The 13371-nt window shown below is 43.8% G+C and overlaps 1 protein-coding gene across 2 annotated transcripts in view; it reads left to right on the top strand.

Moving 5' to 3' along the window:
- C2CD2L (C2CD2 like) overlaps nt 1-12469 on the top strand; it is a 533517-nt gene extending 521048 nt beyond the window's left edge. For both annotated transcript variants that reach the window (XM_069614381.1, XM_069614380.1), the window contains one exon: nt 242-12469. In XM_069614381.1, coding sequence (XP_069470482.1) covers nt 242-462 — 221 coding nt within the window. In that variant the 3' untranslated portion in view covers nt 463-12469. The remainder of the gene's footprint in view (nt 1-241) is intronic.
- The last annotated feature ends 902 nt before the right edge of the window (nt 12470-13371 follow it).

Here is a 13371-nt window from a genome sequence, read left to right as displayed (position 1 = left end):
AATTTTAACCATATCACATTAAACAATGTCATAATGCGAGCTCTGCATATACGCTCAAGCGCGGCATATAGCTACGTTGCTTTGTGCTGTTAGGAATTCCTAGAAGGCTGCTCTTGGAATGCAAAGGGGAAACAGACTGATTGGGTTAAAGTTTAAAGGTATCTTCTGCTTCTTATTGGCTGACTGTATGTAATATGTGCTGTACTTGACATGATCTTTGCCTCTTCTGTTTCTCCCACAGTTGGGTTCCTGCGAAGTGGCACCAAGCTCCTTTTCCGTAAGCGCAAGCGTCAGAAAGAAGCCGGCTTGAGCCAGTCTCATGACGACCTCTCAAATGCCGTTGCTACAAATGACACAAGGAAGAAATCTGGCAGCTTTTCCCGGCGCCTTATTAAGAGATTTTCTTTCAAGTCCAAGCCGAAGGCAAGCGCCAATGGGAGTACACCAAGCAGCGAAAACTGACTGCACAGGAACAGCATATGGCAAGCACTGACATCATAGATATTGCAGCCTGGCGTCGAAGGTTTGGCCGGTGTTCATCATCCTGCCAGACACTGGATGGATGGACCGTGAGAGGTGCCCCAACCAAACTGAGGACTGGCAGCAGAATTATAGCAGATGGGTGGGCATTAAGGACTTGCACGTACCAGTAGGATTGTCACACTGAACATTTGTATATGTTGAATCCAAAAGTCCCAGCAATATCCAAGTGCTTTGCTCTCTTGGGGGTTGGAGGGTTTAATTTGACTGCAGCGGCAGCCAAGGCCAGATGTTCCTGATGCAGGGCAGGCTGCGTAGATGTGAACGTGTTGCAGGTGTACCACACATTCAACTTAAGAGATTCTTTAGATCAGGATGGCACCTCACTGTGGCTTAATTGGTCGCTACCAATCCTACAACATTCTCTGTGGCACCCGGTAGCCTTACGTTACTTTTTCAGACACTGGCTGCCTATTACGCTCGCCACAGCTGCCGTTGGCAATCTCATTGTACTCAGCCATGCACACTCCTCGTTGTGGCACAGGATAACCTAGTTCCTGGGCTCTGAAATTCATGCTCTCTTACCCATGAGCCTCACAGCTGCTCCTAGAAAAAGAGGGCATTGAACAGACAAACTGGTTACGAACGGATCCTGTTACTCCCAATTGGCATTGTGGTGTTTATTTTTTGTTGCTGTATCAGCTGCACTTTGTAGACTATTTTGCAGACGGACATTAGGCTTATGAGTAACGAGTAGACTAGTTAAGTTCAAAACAACATCTGGAGGGTGTGCACTGCTTTTTTCTCAACAGGACATTCAGCATCACCTCACAGCCATCTCAATCATTGGACATTCGCATTGCCCTTTGAATTTGTTAACTTGGACGTTTTGCGTTGCTTCTTGTTGGTTTCCTTTGTCGCAGGGCAGCATCTCCTTACAAGGGTCTCTCTCTTGTCCCTTGCAACCTATGGGCTTCGTGCATTGCCGCTGCAGGCTGTGCCCCCTTGTGGGTCTTGAATTGCTATGGAGAATATTCACTGTTTCCATAGCATTCGACATCTCCTTTGAAGGTTATTCTTGTTACAAAAGATATTCTTGTCAATCAAGCTTAGTCCCGCTCCAAGTCGTCAACTGGCTTATTCGAGCTCCATGTCCTCAAGATCTCTCTTCAGCTCGGCAGACTCTTGGACATCCCTTTGCCCTAAAGCTTTAAGTCCATAAGAGGAAATCCATCATAACACTGATATAGCAGCTGATGTTCATAGGGTATGTTTGGGATGCAAGGTTGGCCTTGTGTCCCAAGAAACATTCAGCATTGCATCCTGAGATGTGTCCTATACTTGTATATTCAGCTTCACTGATTGTTATCCTCTTTGGGACAAACTGCACTGCCTTCAGGGATTATGCTTCAGTGGAGAGTTAGCCTCTCTTCTGAAGTGCATCTCCAGCATCCCCTTTAAAGGTCCTCTAACAATAGGCACACCCTTCATCCGCAAGCATCAGATGCCCTTTTCCTTAAGGACAGTACTGGAGCATGTACTGCAGCACTAAAACTGAGTTTTCAGCATAGAGGCAGCTCTGCCTCCGCCCTAGCCTCCCTTACACATGCAAGTCTGTTCTCCGCCTTGGTTCCCCTTTCCTACTCCTAAGAGACTGGGTGCATGCCACCTACATTCTTTGAATGCAATATGTGATCACACACATTTTCCTCATACATAAACAGTAAATGTTATCACTCATTTGCTGGTTTCACTGCAGCACTTACTGGCCTCCAAGATCTACATCAGTCAAATCTGGTTTTAAAAACTGGTGCCTGTGGGTTTCAGATCCTTGCATTGGAGCCTTCGATGCACTGTCTGTTCAGTCTTGTTAATATTATTTGTATCCATACATGCAAACTGTAGTCTTCTCTACGGTCTCATGATGCCTTCTTAAGTGCATTACAAGTATGGCATTGTTGGGAAAGAACGGCGGTAATGCATTATTGCACTGCTGTACTACAACTTTGGTGAGGCGGAGGAAAAACCTGCAGCAAAATGCTGGCGGTAATTCCACAACCTTACTGCCAAAAAACAGCCAAATCTGTGGAATTACAGCCGGCGGAATTACTGACTGGTAATTCTTCCAAAATCCCCATGGAGTTCGATGGACTCCATGAGTGGGGATTAACACCGCCATACCACCACTTGTAATCCGGCGGTAATTCCACCAGACCAAGTGGTGGTGACGGTAATTCCATTTGGTGGTATTCCGACAGATTTACCACTGTAATACTGCCAAACTTGTAATGATGCCCATTATCTTCACACCTTCTAATGTTGATGGAAGGTCTTTGGCCTCACAATCTCCCAAGTGTCCTTTTTTGGTCCAAAACTCGGGCTTAATGTATGTCTCTCCACTATCTCGAATAACACATTTTTTCTAAACATAATGCCATGGGCAACACAAAATGTGCACATTCGGCCTGTTACCAGGAGATGCCCCAACACTGAGAGTTAAAGGAAGATGCCCATTGGGCATAATTCACCTTATGTTTTGATGAGAAGTGATGTAGCATAGTTTCCTCCTTTTCCATACCAATACTGCACTCCTCCACACAGGACATTTTAGCACAGCAAGTACTAGTTGCAACCTGACTTGTGCCATGGGAGGTCCCCATTGCAAGCCACTTGATGTATGGGACTGAGTAAAGACCATTGCATCTCAAGCCATAATGTTTACAGATCTGCTAGAATCCAATGGCACAGCATGTGGAGAATGTGGCTTGATCTATAATTTTATGACTTTCCTAAAGTGTCCCATGATGGATTCAACTGAGGAGGTAATTACTTCCATTCCTCAAAAACAAAAACATTCAGTGGTTCTCTACTGCTCTATGGCAGATAAGCGTCCCACCTAAATCAAGTTCAGAGTAACAATAGCACGGTCCCTCTCATGTTATCTGTGACACTACTGAGGGGGTATGGGGTCTTTCTTTTTCCAGTTGTTTCCTTCAGACATGGGGAGACACATACGTGGCTTTCGAGGACTCTTCTCTGTGAGTTGAAATCCAAACATTCCTCTGATGGCCCACAGATAAGGTTCTGGAGTTCTATATTAGAATTAAAGGAACAAATGACTCCATTGGGGGTGACGCTGCTGTTCCACCTGCTGCTATGGAAGTATATCCCCTGAGCTGCATGGGTTATTTATGCTGTGGACGATAAACAGAAGGCATAGGGCTGTCTACCTATGCCTTCCGTTTCTCAACTCTCTCCATTTCTTCTTATATACAAATAGAATGGTAAGTGGGTCTATTGCTTCACCATAAATTGCTCACTTTTATTTAGCTCTGGGGGTTTCTTTGGCTTGGATTTTACCACCAAAATGTAGGTGGTGAGTTGTGGTAAGGAAATGTTTTTTAGCAATAGACTTGCGTCCAAAAGTCAGTTATGCATTTGGTACCCAGAGGTCGTCTCCTCTTGACAACCCACTTTACTAGAGCTGGTTGGTGCTCCGTAATTGTTTCAATCTCCGATAATGTTAGCTAAAGAAGGCAAAAATACCTCATTTTGACAAAACAACCATCTCATCGCTCCAAAGGCTATAACATTCTTGTTCTTCGGTGGAATTTCAAGTCTTCCAGGACAGCAGCCGCCACCGGGACTAGTCACCCTTGCAATTAAAAACATGCCACCTCAAGAGGCTCTTTCTCCTAGCCTTCAACTTCAGGCACCCTACCGAAGCAGGGATTCCGGCTCACTCCTCTCATGTTGGAGGCTGTAACCAGGATCACCTGAAGGCATGGTTAAACCTCTCCAAAGATCCCTGGGTCCTGTCTCTGGTAGGAAAGGTCTACCTCCTCCGCCCTCCACATTTCTCCTCTTCTCATTCCCTTTTTTTGTAGCAAAGGCCTATTTGCCTATTTTGTAGCGAAGGCCTAGTGCAATTTCTTCTCAAGGCTCTTTGTAGTGCACAAAAAGTGCCAGGCTTCCCCGTGGACTATTTAGGACCGCTCCTCATTCAATCTTCATCTTCTTAGAAGTTCAATATGATCACATCAGCGTAGACCCCCTCAGCCCTAATGCACAGGGACACGATTGGCACAGTGGATATGAAAGAGGACCTTGTATGTGCCAATATGGCCCGCTCCTCATCAGTTTATCCATTTCCCTCCATTACAATGTTCTACCCATTGGCCTTAGCACAGCTATTTGGGTGTTTATGAAGCTTTTGTCAACAGTATCTTCCCACCTGCACCTTTTGGAGAATGGATGCATCTCTTTATTTGGACAACTGGCTTATTTGAGTTCCAGGTCCTCAAGAAATCGTCTCAGGTCAGCTGACTCTCTTGGAACTCCCGTTGCCCTAAAGATCTCAGTCAATAAGAAGATATCAATCATAATACTGACACAGCAGCTGGCGTTCAAACGCTATGTTTGCAACACAATGGGTAACTTGCAACGTCCATACACCAGAGTGGATGGGGCACCTGCATGCAGCATTGACCATTTCTTTTCCCACTCCAACACATTGGCCTGGTGGTTTAAACAACTGCTAGGATTGATGGCTTCCTGCGTTCCGGAGGTTCATCTGGAAAAGCTAAAATTGAAGAGTTCAGCTCTGAAGTAGCCCCTCTTTAATCAGAATGTTTTAAGATCTGTTGACCATTGTTCCCATTCCTCCACTTCTAAGCAAGGTCTTTGAGTGGTGAGTGCATAATTCCAAACTCCTAGTGGCATTTGCTTTTGGGAAGAAATCCCCCTGAGCATAAAAGATTCCTCCCTGTTGGGCTAGTTGCACCACTTTCAGACCTCTCAGTACATTACCTGTGGTGAGTTTATGATGGAAAGCATTGAAGAAACGTCATGCATCTCAAAGCCATATTTCTTGCGCTCCATGCTTTTCTTCCGCTCCATGCCTTTCTTCCGGTGGTCACTCACAAGAACATGATGATCCTGTCGAACAACATGACCACCATGTTTTACATAAACGAGCAGGGAGGCACCTAATCCCTCGTCCTTTGTCAACTAGTGGTTTAAATTTGGGTAAGAGATGTTTAACAGGACCATTTGCAGGTATACTTAACCAAGTGACAATCTCGCTGGGCAGGTTATTTTAGTCAAACCGCAAGTGGGAACTACACCTGGAAGTGGTGAGTTCCTCCTTCTATATGTGGGACAATAGTCTTGTAGATGTGTTTGTGTCTCACACCATTGCCTAATGACATCCATATGCATCATGGATGCATTAGTGGCCCAACTCTTTTGGGGAAGCACTAAAAACTATGCCTTGGGACAACATACATTTTGACTCATTCCCTGCCCTTCTATTGTGCAAAATCCTGACCAATTACACGGTGAGCCAGGATTGCTCCTTGATCCTAATTGCTCCACAGTGCCCAGTGAGGTTCTAGTTCTCGGGCATAATCAACATAGCTGTTTCGTCACCTGTTTTTCCATCCAGAGGCACTATTTGCTCAGCCAACAAAACCATTTATTTGTATCCCTCCTCACTGTCGTTGACCTTAGCAGCCTGGTTCCTGGGGATTTTTACCTTCAGGGACCCAGCATTTTCCCATGATGAACTTGAGATCATTCAGGCTGCAAGGAAGTAATCCATCCACTAAGCATCAGTACTGCTGTAAGTGGAAACATTTTTGCCACTGGACCTTAGCGATTCAATTACTTTTGTTCAACTCATCAGCGTGCTACAGCCTCTTTCAGCTTCATAACCGTATGTTTTTTTTTCTTCTCATAAGGATGAGGCTGCCCTTCGTATTAAAGTCAGGATTTTCACTTGTAGGCGCAATCTGATATGCAGAGTATGATTGGTGTTGTCAAGAAAAAGATTACTCCAAAGTTTCAATTATGTATCATCGCAATATTGAATATATATATACCAGAATTCGTAATAGCCGACACGTGTTTCTTGCTTGCTGGTACAAGCGATACTCTGGTCTCTCTCGATGTGAGGTAGTAGAAACTCAGCCTTTGGGGGCTGATGTTTGTATTGCCACAGTCAAAATGTGCCATAGGTGCATAGTTCTTAGTCAGAAAAGAGCGATGAGCAAGGGATGTTTCCAAGTTCCTCAGCTTGACAGCAAACCTCTTTCTGACTAATTTATCTGTTATCGCTAAGATTGTTTCAACTTTTAATTTAAACCAAGAAATCTGCTACTCTCTTTCCAAATCCATCTTCTGAAGTGGAAAGAGCCCTCCACAGTCTGGATGTGTACGGCCAGAGCAAAGAAATATGTTCCTCGACACACTTTTTGTTACTTACAGCAGTGAGCAACCTGTTGAGCATGCAGAAACAATCTTCTGTAACTAGCTGGATATCCTAGATTGGAGCACTGAAACCTTTGGTTCTCCAGTTTCATTGGACCACAAATCTGTCAATGGTGAGGGATCATGGGAGTCGTAGTCCAAAACAACTTGAGAGGTGCAGGTTACAGTATCCTGTGCTAAATGCTCGAGGCCCACAAAATTCCCAAGAGTTCCACTGCTGGAGGAGCTTCATGCACAGACTCAGAGCTAAAGCTGCATCTGTGGCTTTTCAAAGAAATGTCTCGGTCAAAGTTATCTGCAAGACAGCCACTTGGGCATCCACACCGTTTTTCTATAAATGTAGAATGGACGCATTTTCGCTTAATGCAGAGATTTTATTAAAATTGCATTTGTGTGTTTTGTCCTTCTAAGTGGCTTACATGGCCTTACCAGCGGCAAGGAAACTTTCAAGCCTTTTCTCGCCAGATCGATTTTCTTATGCAACCCCTCCGCCACGATGCATTTGTCCTCATTCGACTTTGAATGAGGCAGCCTAAGTGACCATCCTAAGACGATATCTGCACACCAGTCACATGGCTATGTCCCACACTGATGTAAATTTTAGGATGATTAATTCCAAATCTGATTGCCAGTTTGGTCAGGGCATGCCGCATGATGGCTTGACCTAGTCTAGATGTTGAAGCCACCTTTCCTAGATAGTTTTCATGCCCGAACATCTTCACATAAATAGGATGGGTGAGGAACTGGGACCTTACTCACTTCAAACATAACTCTTCAAATAATGGCTTGCAAATGTCACCATTGTACGTTTTGTGCTTGTACACAGCAATTCTTCCTTCATACAGTGTTCACATCTGTGGCTGCATGCATATACCTCCCATGTGCGCGGCAGGTCACTTGGGAAGAGAGAACCTGAGGCAGCGAGGTTTAGCCTACTGGTGGAAGGTGGGCCAGAGGTGCTAGTGCCCGAAAAGGCACTTTGGACTCTATTTACAAGTGTTGGTGTATGTGTTATTGTTCCATCTTTAGTGGGGTCCATCAGAGGTGGAAATAATAAAACATTCACTGCTGCTTCACAATTTTCTTTCCATTGTCATATTAGATTCATAGTGGCGACACCCATGCACTCTTGCCTCCTGCCCTTTTCTCTTCTGTCTCTGAAGACAGAAAGGAGGATGAACTCTGTTTCCATCCATGATTGCCCAAAGGTGTTGCATGCTTAGTGGTGGGTAGGAAATTCAAACATGGATCATGAGCCTTCTCTGCATCCATCACTCAAGGACTCCCACCTATGGCTGCAAATGGCCCTCTTCGCTGCACTTTATCCGAAGTCATTATTTATCTAGAGGGTCTTCGGGTTGGAGTAGTGGGGCGGAATTGTGTACTTGATGGCACAAGTTGTGCTCCATCTGGGGATAGTTGACCTGAAACATAAGATAAGAGACAAAGTGAAGCACTGAAAAGAGATCCTCACAAGGTAAGGGAGGATGGACAGCACACCAGTCTACAAGTCCTCACCAATGCACATAACATAAACTGCTGCAGTAAGCTTGGATGATTACATTCTTTGTATTCAAGTCTGCAACAGGGGTGCCTGCCGCGAGACTGTTCACTGCCCTGATAACCATTCACACCTCTCTAGACCAGTAACAGTCTTGGGACAAGTTTGTCATGCTCTCAAAAAGTTAAGAGTGGCAGGTGCTTCGTTCTGTGCACCAGGTCATGGAGAGATTTCTTGTGAGTAAAGATAGGGAGTGCTTTTACCAGCCATCATAGGAGGAGTCTGCACAGGTAGGACTGTACATCAAGCTTGCATTCACATTCCTGACAAAAGACCGTGCAAGGCTATTTTATCGTATAGGTAGCTATTACTGGTTGATCATTTCATCTGGCACCATTCAATGGCCACACAATAAGGACTGGTATAAATAAAAATGTATATCGCCACATTGATTGGCCCCAGTAAAATCAAAGCACTTTTTTTTTATTTGACGGAGTGGCAGTCCCTAATGCAAGTACTTAAGGTAACAGTATGTGAACCCTCGTTAGGAAATTAGTGACATTTAAAAGACATAATTACCTAAATGCTGATGTCGCTCAGCCCCACTGTGGCAGCATTGTATGTGATGTGCCTCATCTGAAGGATACAAGTCCTCTCACTGATGGTTTGGGTGGAGTGTACATTATTCTATCCGGCAAATTATCTATAAAAAGCTTGCATCTATTGCTGCTTCGTTCACAGCATGATTTGAGAAGGACATTTCCAGTTTTGGGCATCATATCTATCTGCCTCTTTACGAGTTTGGTGGTATCTCGTGGTAAATCCCCTGGAGATAACACCAAACTGTATTACTGTTACCGCCACTTGGTCCGAAGATATTAATGACAGGTGGGGTGTTAGTCCCCATTTAATTGGAGTCTATAGAACTCCATGGGGGATTTTGGCAGAATTACTGCGGCTGTAATTCTGCCGAAATTGGGCAGAAAGGTGGCAGATTTACCTCCAGCTGGAGGTGAAGCCTCTAACTTTTTGCCAAACTCACAGTTCGGTGGTGCAGCAATGCGGTGGCAATTGTATTACTGCCGCATTTTTACCACACTGCCCAACTCATGAGGCCCTATTTCTTGTCTTGAGAGTCAAGATCTGCTTCATGACGGCAAATATGGCAAACCACACAGCGTTAAAGTCATACACCCTAAATACGGCCGTGCTCAGAGATCTATTTTGACATATTCTTGCTGCACAAAATGGCTCCCGGCATCCCCGCTCGACCTTTACTTGCTTGTAACTGAAGTGGCTAGTTTGAGCTTTATTAATATGGCTGCAATGTTCTATGTCTAGAGCTTGGAGGTTAGAGGTGAGATGGCTTAAACTGGGTCATGGTCACTATGAAAACTAGGGAACTGGCTGAGTATTTTTTACTTGGAATCATTTTTTGTTGATTGGTGTGCTGCTGTGTTGTTGCAATGTTAGCATAGACGTGTATATACATTTATTTATCAATTTCTTCAGTTTTATTCTGCCAATGCGCCAGTATCAATGAACAATGAGATTATCCGAAAGACAGAATCCAGCAGGCATTTAATATATGCAACATCAGAGAAACCTCCTTCAGGAACCAGACATAGACTGCTCATTTAAGAAAGTTTTTTAGTAAATATATCTGTTCCTTTGGGGTAAATGAGCGAATTTCGACCCCCCGAAGGTCTGTCCCGACTGGTTGTCTTATTTCTTCTCTGGGGAGAAACACTTTGGAAAAGTGACAGGCAGGTCTGGACTAGATTTCGCATAGAGGGGTGCAGAGGAACTTGGAAATGGGTATGCAAGCATAGCATGATGTGGTTCCTACAGAACAAACGGTGAGCTTTGTAACAATGTTTTTATTGGAAGGTGTTCTTGATGGGTATTACTTCTTATGAATGAGGGTGCTGTCACATTCTACTGCATTTGTACACATTTGTTCTGTGGCTTAGAAGATGGTCTTCAACCTGTGAAATATCTTCAATAACGTATTCCAAAAACAAACTGCTCTCATCTTGACAATTATTTATCCTCCACCTTTACTCACTGTGAATTTTTAACAAGATTTGAAGTTGGAGAACAAGGCAATGTTCATAAGTAACATGATAGCAAGCCAACATAGAGAACCGAGCTGCCCATTACAAGAGTTGAGGAGGGTTAGATATACGGTAAAGAACTGTGCTTGGGTCAGACGGCTTTCAGCATAGAGCAAGTGGGTGTAATTGGAGCTTCAGAAGTAAGTAGTCATTTGTACTGCACCAGTTACCACAGTAGTAGTATCTCTGTGCCGAGCATTGTCTGGCGTGTGTATTGGTTGTATGCCTGAGGTAACCAGATCTGGGCCTCTGGTGGTGAAAAGAAGGGTGATGCGATAAGGGGGACATTGGTGAAGGAGGGCTAGGGAGTTCATTGAATCATTTGAAGGGTGAGCATCAGGCGCTACAAGCAATTCATACAACACGTGTGGGCTCCTGGTTCATTTATTTAATAAAATGTCGGTTTCTTTTGAAGGTGGTTAGCTTGTGAAGACTTGGAGCACCTATTGTTAAGGGGAACTGTATTGTTGGCTATATGAACATAGAAGCAGGGTTTATTCATCTTCAAGTGTGAAATCCCTGGAGTGGTTATAGTCAGAGCTGCTGTGAATGTATGGTTGAGGGAACTGCAACAACTGTGTTAGGCATATTATCTCATCCATGAAAGACGACATGGATACCCTGATCTTTTTATTGGCAAGGGGAAATATAGTGGGATTATTTCAAGAAAAATCATGAGGAATGACATGGTCGAATGGCGGATATTATTTAAATAGGTCAAAGGCATCATGGAAAGCATTGGTGGGAAATCTGATTTTATTCGGAAAACAAATCATGGAATGGAAGTACTCAAAAGAGGGAGCTTTTATTTTGTGTGCTTAAGCTAAATAACCGTTCATGGGCTCGGTTTGAATGGGAAGAGTGATCCTAAAAATAGCTCATCTTCGTTAATGTCTGAACTGCTTTAACATTCGTTTCATGTTGCATGGCTCGCCCTTTAGTTACTAGAGTACAACGTCCTTTCATCGATGGTCGTTCTTTCAATGATTTTTTGAACGAATATATTTTATGAAAAAACAAATCGAAAAATATAGGGGGCTGGGAAATTGTGTATATAGAAGGGGTGAGGGGTCGGGAATATTGAAAAAACAATAGGGCTTGGGGGCGGAGGGGACCCCCTCACAAAAAAAAAAAAATTCGAGAGTTCTTTTCGTAAACAAATATTCGTTAAAAAAACAAACCCATCGAAATTACTGTAGATAAAATGACAAAGAACCAGTTATTAGGTGCCATACAAGATCTGAAAGAAACACACAAATCCTTTGCTTTTCTTTTCTAAATCTTTAAGTCTTCAACACTTAAGCATAGTTAATCTGTGGCAGTTGTGTTTCTGAACAAAGCACGGTGTGAAGAGCATACGTCTTTATTCTTGTAGAGATGGTGTACTACCACAGTTCACAATGTATTTACCAGACTTTGCATATTTTGCAAATTAAACAGCTTTCGGCTCTAGTGTTGCACCATTTCTGTGCGGACACAAGTGAACTGAATTGAAGCACTCTTGTTGCTAACTGACTTGATGAAATAAAATCCCAGTCCTAAGAAATACAACTGCTATACAAAAAATGGTACTAGTGGGGATTGTGGCCACTTTGTCCAACGGTACAGGTATCGGCCAAGTTCTTTTTCTGCGGCTACATCCATGTTGCTGTCCCTGCTCACAACGTGCATTGGTGATCAACCCCAACACAGATCTTCAATCCCTTTGGTACCACAATAGCACCAAAAACTCTAATATACGAATTGGTGTTTGCACTTTATTGGGTACCCCCCCTGCATAGTTGCAGTTCATCCATCTACCGCCTTTTATGAAGCACTTCTCCCTCATTGCATGGATGTTGGATGCAATAGGGCTGCTCAATGCCTCCTATACCCCTCTGTGGATTCTCCCGATGCCTTCCTGACAGTTAATACCTTGAGCCAGGAGATTATGTAGAAGGGCTCAGGGTTCTCCTTTTGCAGTGGTCGATCTAAACTGAGGTTCTGTTTATTTATTGAAAGAATTATAAAGCTGCACTTTTGTAAATGTAGTTAGGATTTTTCCCATAACTGTGTGAAATGACAAGATGTTAACTTATTACAATAAAATATGTGCTATTTAGACTGTCTACTGTTTTCTTTGTGTATTTGGTGCCATTAGGAGTGCTCGTGGCAGAATGGTGAGCAGATTGAATGGGACCCAATCAGCTGCTTCTGTTGTTTTCCCAAGTATGTATGGGGTTCATGGCTAGTGTGATAACTATGAATCAGGAATAACATTGTTACTGTAAGATACCTCCATGGGTTGAGCATCTGTCAAAAGAGGGCCACCGACATGGGCAGAACTGGGGCTCATCAAGGTTCCTTTAGCTCAGTAACAGTGGTTGGGCAGTGACTGCCATAAACCTTGGAACAGAGCGGGTTGGGCAAGAATTAAGCGTGACAATTTAATACTTTGAATAAAGAATGTTCTCACCAAAAGTATATTTTATACATTATTTATATCTCATTGCAACCTGGTCAATGTTTACAGTATCTGCCTTTGATATTTTCAATATCGTCCGACGTGTCATGCACATTTTGCCTTGAATGAAACCCATTACATTGTTGAGTGACATCTGGTTGATTTTTTACTTGTCTGCACCTCTCCAAAGTGTCGGGCTATTTGGAAACTGGACTGTGGGGACACTGGGGACTATGAAGCTGACTCTGCCTCAACAGTGAAAAAACAGAACTTCTGCTCATGGGTTCACCCACCACCCTGGGCAACCTCGATGAACAGTACATATCTGTCATGAACCTTGCCACTGGCAAATCAGCCTTCCTGTTAGGGCCAGGTCAAGGCTTTAAAACCTTTGGCGCCAGGCTCATAACCATCATGAAGATCAACATTAGAATGGGACTATTTATTTGGGACTATTTAACTGGGGGGGAGGGTCGGGGGGGGGGGGTTCAGCCAACATGGAGGCACACACAAATATCAGTTACAAGGAACTGAGCTATGCGGTCTGGTCTTTTCGGTGT

The sequence above is a fragment of the Ambystoma mexicanum genome, chromosome 9, assembly GCF_040938575.1.
Source record: "Ambystoma mexicanum isolate Mex_15411 chromosome 9, UKY_AmexF1_1, whole genome shotgun sequence".
NCBI lineage: Eukaryota > Metazoa > Chordata > Amphibia > Caudata > Ambystomatidae > Ambystoma > Ambystoma mexicanum.
This window is presented reverse-complemented; position numbering and strand designations above follow the sequence as displayed.